The sequence below is a fragment of the Ambystoma mexicanum genome, chromosome 5q (genome assembly GCF_040938575.1).
Source record: "Ambystoma mexicanum isolate Mex_15411 chromosome 5q, UKY_AmexF1_1, whole genome shotgun sequence".
Lineage (NCBI taxonomy): Eukaryota > Metazoa > Chordata > Amphibia > Caudata > Ambystomatidae > Ambystoma > Ambystoma mexicanum.
This window is the reverse complement of record NC_090933.1, coordinates 211,367,500-211,385,741: the sequence shown is the minus strand read 5'-3', so window position 1 is coordinate 211,385,741 and position 18,242 is coordinate 211,367,500. Positions and strand designations below refer to the sequence as shown.

Genomic DNA, 18,242 nt, shown 5'->3' with positions numbered 1-18,242 from the left:
CCCTCGTAGCTCGGGAAGAGGGCGCCTTACCAGGTCCTCTCTGGGTCAGTCCTTGAAAACACAGCAGCTTTCAGATTGTGAAGGAGAGCCACGGCACTTCTTCTCGTCCAGCAGGGTTTCAAGGTCAAGCGTCAGTTACTCCAGTTACTCGTCGTAGTGGACTTCAGCTTCTGAACACGATTCCTAGCAGTGAGAGGTCCCCAGATATACTGTTGATCTCCCATTCATTCCGCTGGGTCACTCTCAAGCATCCAATCACGACTACGGGCATTCATGCAGGCAGGCAGCCAATCAGGCACACAGGGTATTCAGGCCATTCACTTCTCTCCAGACTCTCACAACAAAGTATGTGTATTGGGACATGTACCGAGCCATTCAACACTCCAAGCTGCATTCATACCGGTTTCGGGCAGGGCTGTCTCAGTCATTGTCAACCACCAGATACTAGACACCCACAACACAGAATGCATATTTGTCACACACTCTATTCACCCAGGTCCCACCCACAGGAGGTACCCACAACATACATCACCGGGAAGGCTCCAGCTAGTCTGGCGGGGCCTTCACACCAACGCCATTATGGCATTTCCACCCAACAGTCAGTCAGGGGGAAGGGACAGAGTCAGGGCTCCCCAGGACTTAGGGAAAACAAGGTAATGGGTAATAGAAAGCAAGAGGCCACAGGGGCCATCTTGTTTTCCATCAGGAATCAACGGATCCCAATGGCAGGGCCTGGGTATCCCAAAATGGAGGATACTCTGCGCACCTGTCACTTTCAGCATGGAGCTGCCACCAGCCCATACCCTGCTCTGTGGGCCACCCACAGGTGCCCAAAAACATACACTAGGGGCACAGGGTTGTACCCCCACCCATGGGTGCCATAAGGGTATCCCACTGGTCCGTTCACCAAACCAAAAGAGAGAGAGAGCTGCACCGCTAGCAGTCCCACATGAACTCCTGCGCGGAAAACACGACAGAACACACGATAAAAAGCAGTACAGGACAAGGATACGGAGGCCCTGTCCCTCCGATGCATTTCCAGCATCACACCCTTAATCAAGGGCATCTATATTGGACCACAGGACAAAAGGTTCTGGACTTTTCAAATACCCTGCACTAGAGGCAATATATGTGCTCAGTGTCAGTACTATTTTAGTTGATGGGGACAATTGTAGCGTAGAAGGACAACTTGCAGCCAGGTATATAAGCAAAAAGAGAGTAGTAGATGCTGTTGATATGATTTACAATAGGCAAGTGGGATAGATATCCTAGAAACTTTATACATTGACACGTTGGCCATGAACATGCTTGAGGATTTTCTAATGAATTCCTAGTTACAACCTCTGTCAAGAAATCTTACTGTAGCTGTTTTAGCATTCTCTACAAAGGTGACATCTTCGCTACAGTTATGTTTGATCCTTAAAAATTCCCCAAATGGTATGCTCTGTTTTAGACTTCTCGGGTGAGCACTATCAACATGCAACACTGATTTGGTACTTGTTTCTTTTCAATATAACTCTGTCACAATTTACTCATTCACAATCTTTTTCAGTGAATCGTAAATTCTTTGCATTTGGTTTTAATAGCGCATAAAAGTCAAGCTAATCTTTACTGGTACCATTCCAAATGATAAACAGATCATTAGTGTATTTTTTCCTAAAGATGACCTTCTTTGTAAACCACTGTAAATCGTCAGATTTGAATATCTCCTATTCCCATATGCCCATAAAAGAAGAGGGACTACATTTGGTCTATATGTTTTTTAATTTGTCAATGGTGATGTTTAAGCCAAGCTTTGAAGAGCTGCACAGTTGAGTTATGGGCGTGGGTTCCAGTGGAGCGGAGCTAGTAGGGAGAAAGAGACGAAGTGAGAGGAAGTGCAGGCAGGGTATGGAATGGAGAATTTGAGTGCAGAGAAGGGTCAGATGGAACAAAGTGTGCAGTAAACTGAGATCTAGTCAAACATGTACTGAGGAGGTAGATCATTGATAGCTTTGTAGACGAGGAGATGGAACTTGAAAAGGGATCACTTGTGCATGGAGAGCCGACCAGCATGTTGTTGGTAGGTAGAAATTGGGGGTGAAATCTGAGTAGGCTGTAGAGGGTGTGAGCAGCAAAGGTGAGGACTTTGTGTTGCGCACAGAAGTAGTAGGCTTGAGCAGGAGTCACGTTCGCTGACCTTGACAGTGTAGATTGTTTTTTTTTTTTTGTAGAACGGTTAGTAAGAACGGTATGATTTTTCAGAATGTTGGGGTCACTATGAGCAGCAGAGGCAGTGGTATTGTGGAATTGTCATAGTCTGAGTTAGATCTCAAAGAGGGATCCCAGAACTGCAAGCCTTGGGGTAGGGAGGATGAATATCAGAAGGGAAGGAGAGCGGGGAGGGTAGAGGAGGCATTTAAAGCTGGGAGAAAGATGAATTCTGTTTTTGAAGAGTTCAACATGAGGCAACGGAGAGCCATCCACTAATTTCTGTGTGACGTGTGCAATCAGTTCCAAGATGGCTGGAGTGCAGGAGGTAAAGGAGAACAATATTTGAGTATCTGCAGCAAAAAGTTGATAGTGAAAGCCAAATGATGAAAGCACATACTGATCCTTGGGGGATGCTGGCAGGGAGATGGGCTTTGATCAGAGGTTTGTGAGTTACAACCTTCTAGGTATGCAGCGATCCAGTTGAGCAGTTTTGTGAAACCCAATATCTAGAGTGAGGAGGGGAGAGGCGTGGTTGACCATGTCGAAAGTGGCAAAAAGGTCCAAAAGGGTGAGTATAGAAGAGAGTTTGGAATGGTAATGTCAGGCTTCAAGCTTCCAGGTGCAGGACTGGCACAAACCAACCACCCCCACTGCAGTCTTGGCACCTGAAAGATTAGACTTACATAGGCCTCTGCGACCCCAGCAGGGAAATAGGGTTATGTACACAATGGTTGGATAGGTACGGGAGATGAGGGTAACCGGAAAGAGGGTTGGGAGTGAATAATGGTTGGGTTGCGGGACACAGGGTAACTTAGTAACTGTACATCACAAACATACACTTGCATTTGCATGCACACATTCCCCACTGCATTCTACAAGCACTGCATTTAACAATACAAGATAACCAGAAAGGCACTTAACTCTGGTTTTGAGTGCAGGCCTCCTGCCTGTGCACTCTCAGGTCTGGTGTCTGGAGCAGTTCAAATGCTGCAAAGAGAGCTGGTATTAATGATTTGCATGATGTCACACGTGGCTCACAAACATACAGCTGTGCATGCAGCTATGACTGGGGACACCCCCCAGGGCTGGGTTAATATGGGTTTCATGCAGCACAAGTCTTAATGTCTGAGGGGTCTGTGTTAATTCACATGCGGGGCCACAAGTGGCTTAAACGTGTTAATGCACATGCAGGACTGCTCTAGCCGCCATTGGCTTAAACGTGTAGCAAACGCAGTTCACTGCACATGGCTGAGGCTGGGCGTGTATGGCTGAAAAGTGCAGCAGTTGTCGCTCGCTGCACGTGGCTAAATGACTGAGGCTAAATGTGCAGCAGTTCTAGTCCGCGCACGTGGCTGATAGAATGCTGCTCATGTAATGGACGCACGTGGCTATTTGCATGCATGACGTGCTTGGTGTGCTAGCAACTGTTTTATGGGTGCCAGCGGGCGCTCTATGCAGTGTGCGAGGTTGCTGCTGCAAGTCACAACATGTGCAGTGCACTTAGCTTTCTCTGGGCAGGGGGGGACGTGGTTGGCATGGGCTGTGCCCCACCTATGCGTGCCCCTTGCTGCAGCGCGTGCTTCTGTGGTGCTCAGCTTCCCCCTCATCTGTAGCACTGCTTCCCTGATGTTGTGCATGGATTTCTGAGGTTTGCTTTTCCCCTTTAGCAGTAGCGTTACTTATCTTATGCCGCCGAGGGGCCGGAATAATGCTTCCTTGGGGCGTGGCCCCTCACGCTAGTCCCGTGGCAGCTCTTGCCGGTGCATCTACTCGGGTCGAATCCTTGAGCACAAGCCCCATGCTGCAGGTGGCACGCATGCACACGCACGTGCCACACCCAGCATGGGTTTACTTTTGTAGTTCCTGGTCCGGAGGCTGCTGGGACTTGTAGTTTGCAGGTCCTTTTTCCTGCAACGAGGGCAGAGAATCCTTCTGTAAGGCTGCAACTTCTTCCTTGGTCTGTATTCCATTTGCTTCTTTGCCTGAACGTGCTTAGAGCTTTCATGTTGACTCCCCAAACCCATCCTGACACTCAGCATACACACCCCTATGCTCTGTGCCCTGGCAGTACTCCTCCCCTACCCCCACTACCCCTTTCACAGAAGGGCTTGGGTTTGGGCTTTTCGGGATGGTTGCTGTGGAATGCCTTTAACAGTCTAGGGGCATGATACCCAACCCAATCTATCAAATAGTAGAGGCCGTCTTTGCATTGTTGAGAATTCAAAATGGCCTGTACTTCGTACTCTGGATGACCCTGTACCAGTATGGCTGGTGATTTCACAGTGCTGATCGAGGGCTGGGCTGGTTTTAACAATGACACATGAAAAGTGGGATGGATTTTCATTTGACTGGGCAAAGCTAACCTTACTGCCACAGGGTTGATTATGTCTGTGACCGTGAACGGACCCAAGTAGCGCAGTTGTAATTTACGGGGCCCGGGCATGTTGATGTACCGGGTGGACAACCAAACTCGGTCCCCTTGCTTGTACAGTGGACCTTTGTGTCTTTTTTTTATCAGCATAAAGCTTGTATGTCAGTTTTGCCGAATTCAGATTGCTTTGGATGTCTGTCCAGATCTGCTGAACATGGGCATGATGTCCCACTAAAGTGGGCACGTGTACTGGAGTGGTAATCGACATCATGGGCAAAACCCAAGGATGGTACCTATACATTCCAAAAAACAGAGTATATTTTGTAGAGATGTGCAGTGTATTATTACAGGCTATTTCCACTAACCAGACGTATTGGACCCATGATGTATCGGCACTGGCTGCGTAGCATCGTAAGTTCTGTTCCAGCCCTTGGTTCACCTTTTCGGTTTGTCCATCAGTTTCTGGGTGATACCCTGACTACAGGCTAACCTGCATACCAATTAACTTGCAAAACACCTGCCAGAAGCGGGAGGTGAACTGTGGCCCCCGATGACACGAGTGGGTAACCCATGGAGCCGCAACACGTTATGTAGGAAAAACTCTGCTAATTCACCAGCGGTAGGGACTCCAACACACGGGACGAAGTGGCTCATTTTGGTAAGCGAATCCAGTGACTGTATGCCAGGGGGCTAGTGGTGTGGGTAATGGTTGCAGTAGACCTGCCGGTTTCTGATGACTGGCCTTTTGCCTATCACAGATGCTGCATTTCAACACATACACTCGAACATCCCGGAGCAATGTGGGCCACCATAAATGTTGGGCCACGTTTTGCTGAGTTTTACCAATGCCTGGGTGCCCAGCTAACGAGGGATCATGACCCCATTGCATGACTTCCTTTCTGAGCGCAAGCATTGCTAGGTATAGGGCCATGGCAAAATACGGGACACCATTTACGAATGTGTGCTGGGATCCCTTTGAACACCAGTCTTGCATTGACATGGCTTTTAACACGTCCTCAAAGATGTTAGGCCTGCCTACCATTCCAATGATCTGAGCTTCGGGGACGATAGTTTCACTCACCCCTTTGTCCTCCGGTTCCGGATAGCGTGACAAGATATCCGCCTTGTTGTTGTCCGTTCCCAGATGGTACGTAATGAGGAAGTTGAAGTCTGCAAAGAATTTTTATTTATTTATTTTGCATTTTTAAAGCGCTCACACAGTCCGTGGGCATCGAGGCGCTGTTACAGGAATAGTTTTTTTTTAGTTGCGTAATTGTTTGTCTTAGTTGCGTATTTATAACACGCTTAAACACCCAAACGTTTCTAAGCGCGGACCCGGGGATCGAACCTGTGTTGCTTCGTGTCGTTTTGCTTCCAAGGCATGCACGTTGCCACTGAGCTATCCTCCCGTTGCCACTGAGCTATAGCGCCCAGTGTAACTGTTGAGGACTGAGGGTTTTCACTGTTTTAATGAACTGCAAATTCTGATGATCAGTCAGGACTGTGATCGTGTGGCAAGCCTCTAAGAGATAATGCCTTCTTTCGTCAAATGCAGATTTCACAGCCATACATTTGAGGTCCACTATGGTGCAGTTAGTTTTTGCTGGAATTCATTTGCGGGAATGGTAGGCCACTTGATGTAGTAGGCCAGTCTGAGGATCCCGTTGGGAGAGAACTGCTCTTAGAGCATAACTCGATGCATCCGTCTCAACCACGAAAGGCTGAGTCAGATATGGGTGTCTAAGCACTGGCGCAGATGTGAACGCTTGCCTCAGTTTTTGAAAACCACATTCTGCCGAGTCATCCCACAGAAACGCTCTACCCTTTTTGAGTAGCACTGTGATTGGTGTTACTAATTCCGAGAAGTTTTTTGTGAAATACCGGTTAAAGTTGACAAATCCTAAAAAGGACTGCACTTCCTTGGCAGATTGGGAAGCCAGCAACTCCAAGACCACTTGCACCTTCCTCTGATCCATCTGAACCCCAGACAGAGTCAAAAAATACCCCATAAACTCCACAGTGGTGCAGTGGAACTCGCATTTCTCCTCTAGTTTTGTAAATAGGTTATGTTCCCGGAGGCGTTGAAGCACTGCCTTGACGAGTTTTACGTGTTCTTGCATGTTCTGGGAATATATTAAGATGTCAATATAAACCACAGTGAAAACGTCCAGGTCTTCACGGATGACCTCGTCAAGGAAGTGTTGGAAGGCTGCAGGTGCATTGCACAGTCCAAACAGCATTACCTGCTACTCGTAGAGGCCGAATTTGGTTCGGAACGCTGTCTTCCACTCATCACCAGGTGGTACACCCCTCTGAGGTCGAGTTTGGTATAAATAGCCACATCCCGGACATAATGATCGTATAGAACTGGGATCAGAGGCAAAGAGTACTGGTTCTTAACCGTGATACGGTTAATCCTGCGGTAGTCAATGCAATTTCTTAAGTCACCGTTCTTCTAGTGGTGACGAGACCGGGGAATTGTAATTCCTGGTGAACCCACTCCGCAGGTTTGTTTCTATGTGCTCCTTTAGATGTGTTGTCTCGGCCTCTGTAAGGGCAGATACTCGGCTTCAAGGCAGCAACGCTCCTTGTTCTAGATCGATGCGACAGTCAAGACTGATGGGGTGGCAGGGTCTCAGCCGCCTGCCTGCTAAATACGTTCTTGTACTCCCAGTTCTCTGATGGCAAGTCGCTCAAATCTGGCGTTTCTACTGAGAAAGCAGATGGCCCGCATGTGGGCCCTTGAACTAGCGGCAAAGACTGTTCTGAAGTGACATTTAATGCGTGAAACAGTGAGGTGAGGGCAGGGTAACTGTGCCCTCACACCGCATCACTTGAGGATTGTGCTTGTAGAACCAGGGAAGCCCCAATATGATGCCAAATTGAGGTGCTGCTATGAGATTGAACTGGATTCTCTCCAGATGGTTTTGCTGACAACACAGTGGTAAGACCTGAGTACACTGGGTTATGGGGCCTGAACATAGTGTGGTGCCATCTACCGTTTTCACAGTCTCTGGTGGAGGGGGTGGGGGTCTCTTTCCTACACAAGGGTACCCCCAATTTAGCAGCATAGGAAATGTCCATTAAGTTTCCCGTAGCTCCGGAATCGAGGAGCAGGGTAACCCAGAGTTTGTGATCAAGAAAACCCAAAGACCCAGACAATTTAATGTGTGGAGCATAATTGACAAAACCTATAACTGGGGTGAATTCAGCTACCTGGCTCAACTATATGACCCCTACAACCGCCGAGCCAAGGCGTTTCCCTGCGTTTTAGGCTTGGTAGGGCATTTCTTGACAAAGTGACCTGTGGTCCCACAGTTTAGGCATTCTCTGGGAATGGTCGTCCCTAATCCCATAAGGGGCTTCCTCTCCCATGTGATCCTACCCCGATGCACAACCCCGAGGGGGACTATTGCACTGTGGATGCCCCACCCTGGCCCCATGGGGAAAGGTCTCCCCCCTAGGGGAATCTTCAGATTTGTCACATAACATATTGTTCTACAAAAAGGCATTACTGGACTAATAATCTCTTTCGTTTTGCTTAGTCACCCCGAGTGGGACAGGTATGCCCAGATGTGGATCCTGTGCCTGCTGGGCCTAGAGACCCAAGCTACTCCTCACTGATGAGGCCCAACAAGACCGAAACATGTCTGGGGATGATAGTGGTCTTGTGCAGAAGGGATGCAATCCAGTAGTTTGGGCGGACTGCCCCTTTTGGGGTGGGGTGTAGCCTGATTTTCACATGGTTTTCTAGTTTTGTAATGGCTTGGCAGGCGAAGAACGCTGGTCTGGAGGGTTGCCCAGAGCACTGCCAGTAGTAAAGATTCATTCTAAACATGCCAGCCATCACCTCTTTTGTTTTGATAATGTTTAGATTAAACATACATTGTCTGTTCTGATGGAAACAATTTGTGCTTGCACAATGTTTTTGTAAGCATAGTTGTTTGAACATAAATTATATAGGCTGGATATTTTGATTCAGCATTCACATGTTGTTGCCTGCAAAACTCAAATGTTTTCATTTGCAGAACATGGTAATTTCATGAATAGCTCCATCAACCGAAGCCTGGCCCACAAGAAAGGTACCTAGTGGTAGGCAATTTCATATTCTAAAGATGACACATTGCAATGCACTCAAAGAGAAACTGATGTATGAATGGAGGTGAGCCAATGAGAAGCTGCTTGAGGGAACCGGCTGACATTACATTGTGTTAATCCAAATGGATATTTAGTTCCAAATGGCTTTTTAGGTCTGGTTAGTGGGAGCTTTATTTTTTCTTAAAACTTGCATTTTTTATTGTTTTATTTTAATGCAAGCCTTTTGGATCTAGATTGACACAGACCAATGGTCAAAGAACACTGGTTTGTAAAGGGGCGAGGAATGTATTCATTACATTTCTTAGCATACTTCAACTGATCCTTAGAATGACATTGTGAGGGTGACCATTTTATTGACATATTAAAGATAGAGACCCAATCAGATTGATAAGTACAAATAGTCTTTGTAGAGTATGGCTCATGCATTATTTACATCAATGTGCTACATAGACATGCTCCAGATTAGGGATGGGGTTTATAGTAATGCCATTGTTTCGCAATCAAGCCTGATGTTACTGTGCAGCAAGCCAACTGTAGAAACCTGCTTTAACCTGCACTATTTATTATAGGTTTGTGCAACTAGAATGCTATTCTAATATCCCCTATTAGTTTCCAGAGCGATATTCTAATATTCATTCCTAAATTTTTAGGCATGTGAAACTATTGGTCTTCTTTCAGCCCTTCCTGGCTCATTACACTTGTTTGATTAGAGGTTCATTTGTAACCCTTGTTATAATATGAGGCCTATGAATGAGTCCATAGATTTCACAGAATATTCAAGTTGATTATTATAATGTATTCTACAGCATACAGAGATGGTGTTATTGGAATATTGAGAAATTGTAAATAAGTGATACTGATATAAGAAGGCTATCTGAATACCTTAAGGTAAGAGGTGTTTCGAATGGATTGTGTCCTCCAAGGTATTCCACATCTTTGACATGTAATGTCCACAGCTGTGTACTTCGGAAACTTTTTTGGCAGAGGGCGTCTTGCGTCGGGTCGATGTCCCTCGAAGGCCTCCGTCGAGGGCAACGTCACTGGATGTTATAAATAGTACACACGCGCCCGTAGCCTCAGTTCCATTCTTTCAGCAAACGTGTTTGCTTCGGAGACTCGGCGTGCCTCGTGTATTCCTCATGAATGTCTTCTTCTTCAACCCCGCTGACTCCGCGGTCTGGCTTCAAGACATGCAGAAACTGCAAGTCTAAGATGTCGATTACCGAGCCGCATTGCATTTGTTTGTGGTGCCTGAGCGAGAGTCATGAGACAGACGACTGTTACAAATGCCAGTCGCTGACTGCTAAGGCCTTGCGGCAGTGTAAGGGGAAGCTTCAGGTAGGTTGGGTTCTAAACCTAGTAACTCCCGTAAAACTTCTAAGGGGATGTCCACCGACAATTCGAGCGACTCTCCATGTCGGAAGGAGACCCTGGGATCTCGGTGCCGGAGTGGTTCCCGCCATTCATCCTCCTCGTCTCGGCATTCCAGGAAGAGTCGTCACCAGTTGCCTTCCCTGTCCTCCTCGGAGGATGGAGCCGTGAGGAAAGTGGCATGTCCAACTAAGTCCTCGACTCCGGAAGAATGGGCTGCCTTCACGGAGCAGATCCTGTCGATTTTCCAATCCCAGGGCACAGTTACGTCTACGCCTTCGGGCTCGGGTCCTCGGTGCGACTCTCATCCGGAACCTTCGCGGTCCCGTTCGGACAAGGCTTAGGATGGTCGCAAGAGATTTGCTTCCAGGTCTCGGTCCTCGTCCCCAGCGAGACCGCAGAAACCTGGTAAGGCTCGAGGTTTGTCGTAGACTCCCTCTGTTACGCTCACCTGGTATCCACGAGGGCACCACACGATATTGGATGGAGGTCTATGCGCTATCCCGGACCCCTCTCTGCTTGGTTTTGTGCCAGACGTTGGGTAGCGCCTATAACAGGAGAATGGAGGGATAAGATACTGGTTCTGTGATGGGTGGACTCCCACCCCCCTCTGGTACAAATCCCCTCCCTTGAGGTTATTGCTCACCTTAGGTTTTTGTGCGTTGAACTCTGCGTCCTGCGTCTCTGTGCAGGGGCGCGTGGTTGGTGTGGGCATTCCGTGGACCTAGTTGCTTCACTGGTCCGTGTGCCCTTAATGTCAGGTCCAGACCTGCTGTGACTCTGACTCTGCTTGCTGTCTTCCAGGTGAGTTATAATGTCTTTTCCGTCTTTATTCTGTCTCTTTCTTTCCCTCTGTTTTCTATGTCTTCTCGGCGTCTTGCTCCACTACGCTGTTCCCTAACAATGTCTCTTGTTTTCACATGGATGGTTGCGATCTCGGAGTTGCCGATGGCGAAGACCACAGTGAGTTATTGATGCGCGGAGCGCTTCACTGTTTATTCGTGTTAATTGCTAACTTGTGTTCTCTTCTCTTCTTTGTACAGATTGCTGTGATGTTCGGGAGTGATGAGCGATCGAAGCGCTGCTTGCCCAGGTAAGTGCTTTAATGCTGACCTTGTTCCTTCTCCTTTGCAGGTTGCGGTGAAACCCAGAGATGGGCGAGGTAAGAGAAGCGCAGGGTGCTGCCAGGACTCGCTGCTTGCCCAGGTAAGAATTGTTATTAATGCTGTCCTTGTTTCTTTACCTTTGCAGGTTGCGGCGAACTCCGGAGATGGGCGAGGTAAGCGAAGCGCAGGATGGATTCAAGGCCGGTTACTTCACAAGTAAGTGTTCTTGCTCGCTAATGCTGTTCTTGTTCTTCCAGGTTATTAATGGAATCCGGATCTAGGGCTTCAGGATTCGGCCACCGGAGAAGCAGATGAGCAGGAGCTGGACACGGTGAGCGCTATGCTGCAGGAGTGCAGAATAACGTGAAGCATGTTCTGCTGTTTGGGTGTGGTTTAAATAGCCCAGGTAAAGTAGTTCCAGGCCCAGCCACACCCAAAACACTAGACCGCATGGCTTCAGTTCTAAAGAACTGAGTTGTGTAATGTGCCTCCATGTTGGATTAAGGTCCAAAACTGGTATTACTTTACTCCTGATAATGAGCCTGGCGCCAAAGGCGCCAGGACTGACTCCATGTATGTTTCTGATGGAGTTTTAAGGCCCTTGGGGCCAATGCGAAGGGCTTTAGCCCCACTGCTGCCAGGGGGCTGTTATACCTGAGTGGGTCAGGGGCATGGATTGTGACACCCTTGGCGCTGTGTCCGTCGGATACCGACGTCGAAGCGTTGCTTTCGCACCAGCTATCAGCGCCGTAATCTATGTCGTGGGCTTTTTTGTCGGAATTTACTGGCGGAGATCCCTGCTACTGTGGATTCTCCAAGGAAGGCTACTTCCAAGTCTGTGAGGCCTGTTAAGGACTCCAGACCCTCTTCTGTCCGAGGCAGGACTTTTACCTCCCTCTGCATGACATCTATGAGGAGGAGGAAGAGGAGGAGGAGAGGTCAGACTTCAATTTTGACCCTGTTGAGCCTGATGTGGCTCCTGTTTTTTCTGGAGACAGTCATTTGGAAGAAGTGAAGTTATCTCTTCATGATGCCAGTGGCTTGGACACTTCTCCTGAGGTGGAATTTGGCAGGCCTGAGCCTGGGGCTCATGCTGAGTCGTCCTACAGGAGACTGATGGCTAGGGTCACAGAGTATCTTGGCTGGTTCAGTCCTCCTGAAGCTTTTGTTCAGGATGACTTGATGGATATTTTGGATCAAGGTCTGTCCACTGACCCAGTGTTACCTTTTCATTTGATGTTGCAGAAAATGGTGGCGGCTGCTTGGCAGACACCGCAATCTCTTCCGGCAGTTAACAAATCGTTAACTAAAAAATACTGCTCTTCCGTTAGCGACCCCAGCTACCTTTCATCTCACCCTGCTGCCGGGAGTTTGGTAGTTCAGGCGGCTACGGCCACCTCGAGGCAGGCGGCGTACCCTACCATCCCTCTTCATAAGGACGACAAACGCTTCGACGGTTGGGCACGCAAGGTGTTTTCTGCAGGGAGTATGGCGTTGAAGTCAGCCAACTTCACTTGTGCCTTAGCAAGATTTTCACACACACTGTGGAATTGTTTCTCTAGCGGCTGAGCATTTTCCCAAAGGGGAAGAAAGGGATGGGTTCCTTGCTCTCGTGCAGGATGGCAAGGATGTCATGTGTAAATCCCTTCAGTCTGGTTTGGACACGGCCGACAGTGTTAGCCGGTCCATGGCTGCGAGCACCGTTGCACGCAGATTTGCGTGGTTGCGGAAGTCTGGTTTTGCTCCGGATGTTCAAGCCCGTCTTTTGAACATGCCCTTTTGATGGCGCGCATTTGTTTGGCAGCAAGTTTGACGAGAACCTTGAGAGGTTGCAGATCACAAAAGCTGCAGCGAAATCTTTAAGCGCAGCTGTGCGTCAACCTCTGCCTTTTCGACCTAGCGGACAGCAGTGGAGGGGAGGTTCTTTCGTTACTACTCCTCTTTTAGTAGAACGAGAGGAGGCGCCAGTCAAAGAGGTCAGTGTAAAAGTACCCATGGTGGTCGGGGAAATAGGGGTGCCAAAGCCGCTCAGAGGCCATGTCCCATTGTTAGCTGGTTAGGGGCAGACTGTCTCAGCACCTCAAAGAATGGCGAGCTATTACTTCTGATGCGTGAGTTCTGGATACAATAGCCTATGGCTACTGCCTTGCCTTCCTAAAACGGCCTCACGACAATCCACTGGGGAATCTCTCTTTGAAGCTTCCAGATCCACTCCTTGTGCAGGAAATCTTGACCCTGCTGGAGAAAGGCGCTGTAGAACTGGTGCCTGTAGCAGAGAGGAACAAGGGATGGTATTCCCCATATTTTTTGATTCCAAAGAAAGACAGGGGATTGAGACACTTCTTGGACTTGCGTTGGTTGAACTAACTTCTCAGGCAGGACAAGTTCAAGATGGTCACTCTTTCTCAAGTCCTCCAGGCCCTTTAACTTCAGGATTGGTTGGTGTCTCTGGACCTACAGGATGCTTTCATGTGCCGATTCATCCAAAGCACAGAAAGTACCTGAGGTTTGCGGCTGGTGACTCGCACTTTCGGTTTCGGGTCCTGCCATTCGGATTGACCTCCGCCAGAGGGTCTTCACCAAGCTAATGGTGGTGGTGGCAGCATATCTCAGGCGAGGGGGGATTCCCTACCTGGACGACTGGATGACCTGTGTGCGTTCTCCCGAGCAAGCAGTGGATCATCTCGGTCTCACCTGCCGCTCCCTCCACAAGCTGAGCTTCTCCCTCAATTTCAGGAAGTCGCATCTGACACCTTCCCAACAGCTCCAGTACATCGGGGCTGTGTTGGGCACATCCTTGGAAGTGCTCGCAACCCAAGGTGAAGGCTCATCACATTGTGCAGATGGTGGCCAAGTTTCAACATGCCCAGAGTCTCCCGGCCAGACTGAGGATGAGATCCCTGCAATGGGTCCTCAAGATGCAGTGGTCACAATTCTCGGGCAAGATGTCGGATCACAGGATTTGCTGTGGTGGGCCAACGAGGGGAACCTGATGAAGGGGGAGCCATTTTGGAACCATGGCCAGAGGTGACCATTGTAACAGACGCTTCTCTCACAGGATGGGGAGCTCATGTTGAAGATTTGACTGCCAGCGGTCGTTGGTCTCCGTCGGAGTCCAAACTCCACATCAACCTGTTAGAGCTGAGGGCCATCAGCTGGCCCTGAAGGCTTTTCTGTCATCTGTGCGGGGGGGATTGTGTCCTGATCATGACGGACAATACAGTGGCCATGCATTACCTCAACAAAAAAGGGGTGGAGGGGGGGTAGGGTCACTCCCATTGTGCAGAGAGGCGATGCAGCTCTGGTTCTGGGGAATCCAGCAGGGAATATCACTCTTGGCAGTTCATCTGGCCGGAGAGGAGAATGCGACGGCGGACGCTCTGAGCAGGCAGAGCACAGTCTCTCACAAGTGGGAGTTGGCTCAGGAAGTCCTTTAGGAGATCTTCACCCTTAGGGGAACCCCACAAGTGGATTTCTTCGTGACCAGCGCCAACCAGAAGTGCGAGAGATTCTGCTCAAGGGAATTTCTTCCGAGAGGAGCCTTAGAAGACGCCTTTGTTGTGTATTGGTCATTCCCACTTCTGTACGCGTTTCCGCCAGTCCCCGTCATTCCTCAATTGTTAAGGAGGTTGCAGAGGTTCGGATCCCACATGATCCTCATTGCTCCGGATTGGGCTAGGGGGGCGTGCTATCCGGACCTTCTAGAAATGTCCATCTGCCCTCCACGCCATCTACCCTACCGAGAGGATCTGCTCTCGTGTGTGCGATGAGGGTGGGGGGAGTCAGGTTCTCCATCCAGAGGTCAGGACTCTTAACCTTCACGCTTGGTATCTGAAAGGTTGGGGTATAAGGATTGCGACCTCCCGGATGGCGTGATGGGGGGTTTTGCTTTCGGCCAGGCAGCCAGCAGCAAAATCTCTTTACTGTTGCCGTAAATTTTGCGACTGGTGCCGAGGACAAAATGTTGATCCTGCTCAGTGTACCATTTCCATTGTTCGTTCTTTCTTGCTTTCTTTGGCCCACATGGGGCCTTCAAGTAGGTACCATTAAGGGTTACCTGGCGGTGCTGTCTATCCTCAAGCGCTCGTCTGAAGAATGTTGTTATTTTAAGATTCCTTTGATTTCCCAATTTCTTAAAGGACTCACTAATGTGTTCCCACCGTCAGGTGCCGGTTTGGGATTTGATTTTGGTCTTGAAATTCCTGATGGGTCATCCATTTGAACCTTTGGACTCTTGTCCTTTGAGACTGTTGTCTTCCAAGACAGTGTTCTTGTTTGCAGTTACTTCCGCTCGCAGAGTGAGTGAATTGCAGGCACTTTCATCTAAGCCGCCCTTTACTGTGTTCCACAAGGATAGGGTTGTACTGAGGGTACGTCCTTCCTTTCTACCTAAGGTAATATCTGAATTTCGTTTAAGCCTTAAAGTGGTTCTTCCGTCTTTCTATCCTCATCCAAGTAAGGAAAGGAGCGACTCCATAGGTTGAACCTTAGGAGAGCTCTGAGCTTATATATTTCTAGGATGTCCAGGGTCAGAGTGGACAATCAACTCTTTGTGGGGTATGCTGGACACCGATTGGGCCAGGCTGATACCAAACAGACCTTGTCCAGGTGGATTATCCTCACCATTATGGAATGTTACCCATTGGCTGGCAAGGACCCTCCTGATGGGTTGAGTGCTCATTCCACTAGGGTCGTGGCTACTTCCACAGCCCTGCAGCAGGGAGTTCCTATAAGGAATATTTGTGACGCAGCCACATGGGCTTCTATTTCTCAAACATTACTCCTTGGATACACTCCATGGTCAAGATATGACCTTTGGTAAGACGGTTCTTTATTCTGCCATCTGATTGGATATGCTAAATTATTTTCCCTCCTCCATTTTCTGGTGCTGCTTTGGGAGTCTGTCAGGATGTGGAATACGTTAGAGGACACAATCCATTCGAAGAACAAGTTACTTACCAACTGGTAACATTCTTTCGACTGGATGTTCCTCCAACTTATTCCACATCGCCCTCCCAGCCTGCCCCTCTGGAGAATTTCCTGTGCTATTGCAGCTTACGTTCCCTCATGGCTATGTGCAGTCAAGCAGGCAGTGGATATGTGCATGTCACATGTTATGGAGGAAAAAACATGAACTGATGCTACGGGCGCCGTGCGTCCTATTTATAACATCCGGCGACGTCGCCCTCGAAGGAGCCCTTCAAGGGACTTCGACCCGATGCTAGGACGCCCTCTGCCCAAAAAGTTTCTGAAGTACACAGCTGTGGACAGTACATTTCAAAGATGTGGAATACGTTGGAGGAACATCCAGTTGAAAGAACGTTACCAGTTGGTAAGTAACTTGTTCTTTTGAAATTCACTTAACTTATTTGTAATCACATACAAACTTGCTGTACTAGTTTTCATGTAATTCAATTCATAACATTATACATTGGAGTTTATGCCACAAATAAATGTTTGTATCTTTACTGTTTTTGTCTTTTTCTGACTTCATTAAAGTTAATGCTGACCTGAGGTAGTGCACAAAGTTGCATGTTCTTGGAAAACATGTTTTCATTGCTGAGTAGTCTTGCAATGAATGCTCTAATCTATACAAAGATGATTTTTGGTCATTAAATGTTTGTTTTCAGATAAGTTTCCTTTTGTCTTTAGACATACACGTATTCACACTGGAGAGAAGCCCTATAAATGTGGTGAATGTGGAAAGACATTTACAGTAAAGTCAACTCTGGATTGTCATGTTAAGACACACACAGGTCAGTAGATAATATTCCTGTACGCTTAGTTTTTTCTTGGCTAAATAATAGAACAGTTTGGTCAAAAATCCACCAGGTTATTGAAACACCTTTCTGCAGTCTCTGAATAAAGACTGGCAATTCAAATGTGCATGCATTGTGTAGGTATTCTACTATTAAGTTGCCTTACCCTGCTAAGGGGTAAATGGAGTTTTCAAAGTGGAGATGTATTCTGCATTGTATGTATTTCAGTATTTTCAGTTGTCTGAATTTGTTAGTGTGTTATACTAATAGTATTTTATACTACACCAAATAGTCAGCGTTATAGCCTCAGAGTGCCTTGGTCAGAGGTTGGCCTATTGAGGTCCACACACACTGAGGTATCAAGACTAAAGTATGCAGAGGAAAAGGGTGTAGGGAGAATATAAGAGGATTGTAAAAGAGGGGTTAAATGCACAGACGGAGGGATGGGGTAATGTAAAAGGTGTACCATAAATACTACCTTCATCATTGAGAGAACCCATAATAACTGTACTCCCTAAACCTCGTCGCCCGCCGCAGGAAATATCGTCCTACAGGCCTCTTTCTCTTATAAACATGGATGCCAAAATATTTGCAAAAGTGCTGGCGGATCGGCTCTTGCCAGCAGTCCCGACACTTGTCCACCCCGACCAAAACGGGTTTATCCCCGCTAGATCCACGGCCCTCAATCTCCGTAGACTTTTTGGTATCATGGCACAGATAGACCCGGGGAGGAATGCAGTGGTCATATCCCTGGATGCCGAAAAGGCCTTTGATTCAGTGTCATGGGCTTACTTGTTAGCGGTATTGGAGGCATTTGGGCTGGGCCTAAACTTTATTAGGTATGTGAAATTGTTATACACTGAACCTGGGGCACGGGTGTTGACCAACCGATACATCTCTGAATTATTCCTACTGGGGAGGGGTGCCAGGCAGGGATGCCCATTCTCGTCTATATTATTTGCATTGACGATAGAGCCAATGGCAATTGCGATTAGGCTTCGACACTCAGATAAGGGGATACATTTGAAAGGCACTATCCAACTAATCTCCCTATATGCAGATGATACGCTTTTATATGTTCGTGAGCCAGATAACAATATCGCAGCCATTATGGCGGAGATTCGGGAATTTACTGTCTACTTCGGATACTCTGTAAATAATGCCAAATCGGAGATATTCCCACTTACACCGGCAACCAAATGCCCAGATTCTCTGTGTGGACTTAAATGGTCTGAACAAAATATTAGATACCTGGGGATACTTGTTTCTAGAGATAGACATACGCTATACATAGAAAACCATGAAAGCGCGCTACATGCCTTAAACACCAAATTACTGATGTGG

The 18,242-nt window shown here is 47.9% G+C and overlaps 1 protein-coding gene across 6 annotated transcripts in view; it reads left to right on the top strand.

The window, feature by feature from the left end:
- The window catches only part of ZNF236 (zinc finger protein 236), a 2,444,547-nt gene that overhangs the window by 1,746,154 nt on the left and 680,151 nt on the right, over positions 1-18,242 (top strand). For all 6 annotated transcript variants that reach the window (XM_069620724.1, XM_069620725.1, XM_069620723.1 and 3 more), the window contains one exon: positions 16,792-16,895. In XM_069620724.1, the coding sequence (XP_069476825.1) occupies positions 16,792-16,895 (104 nt within the window). The remainder of the gene's footprint in view (positions 1-16,791; positions 16,896-18,242) is intronic.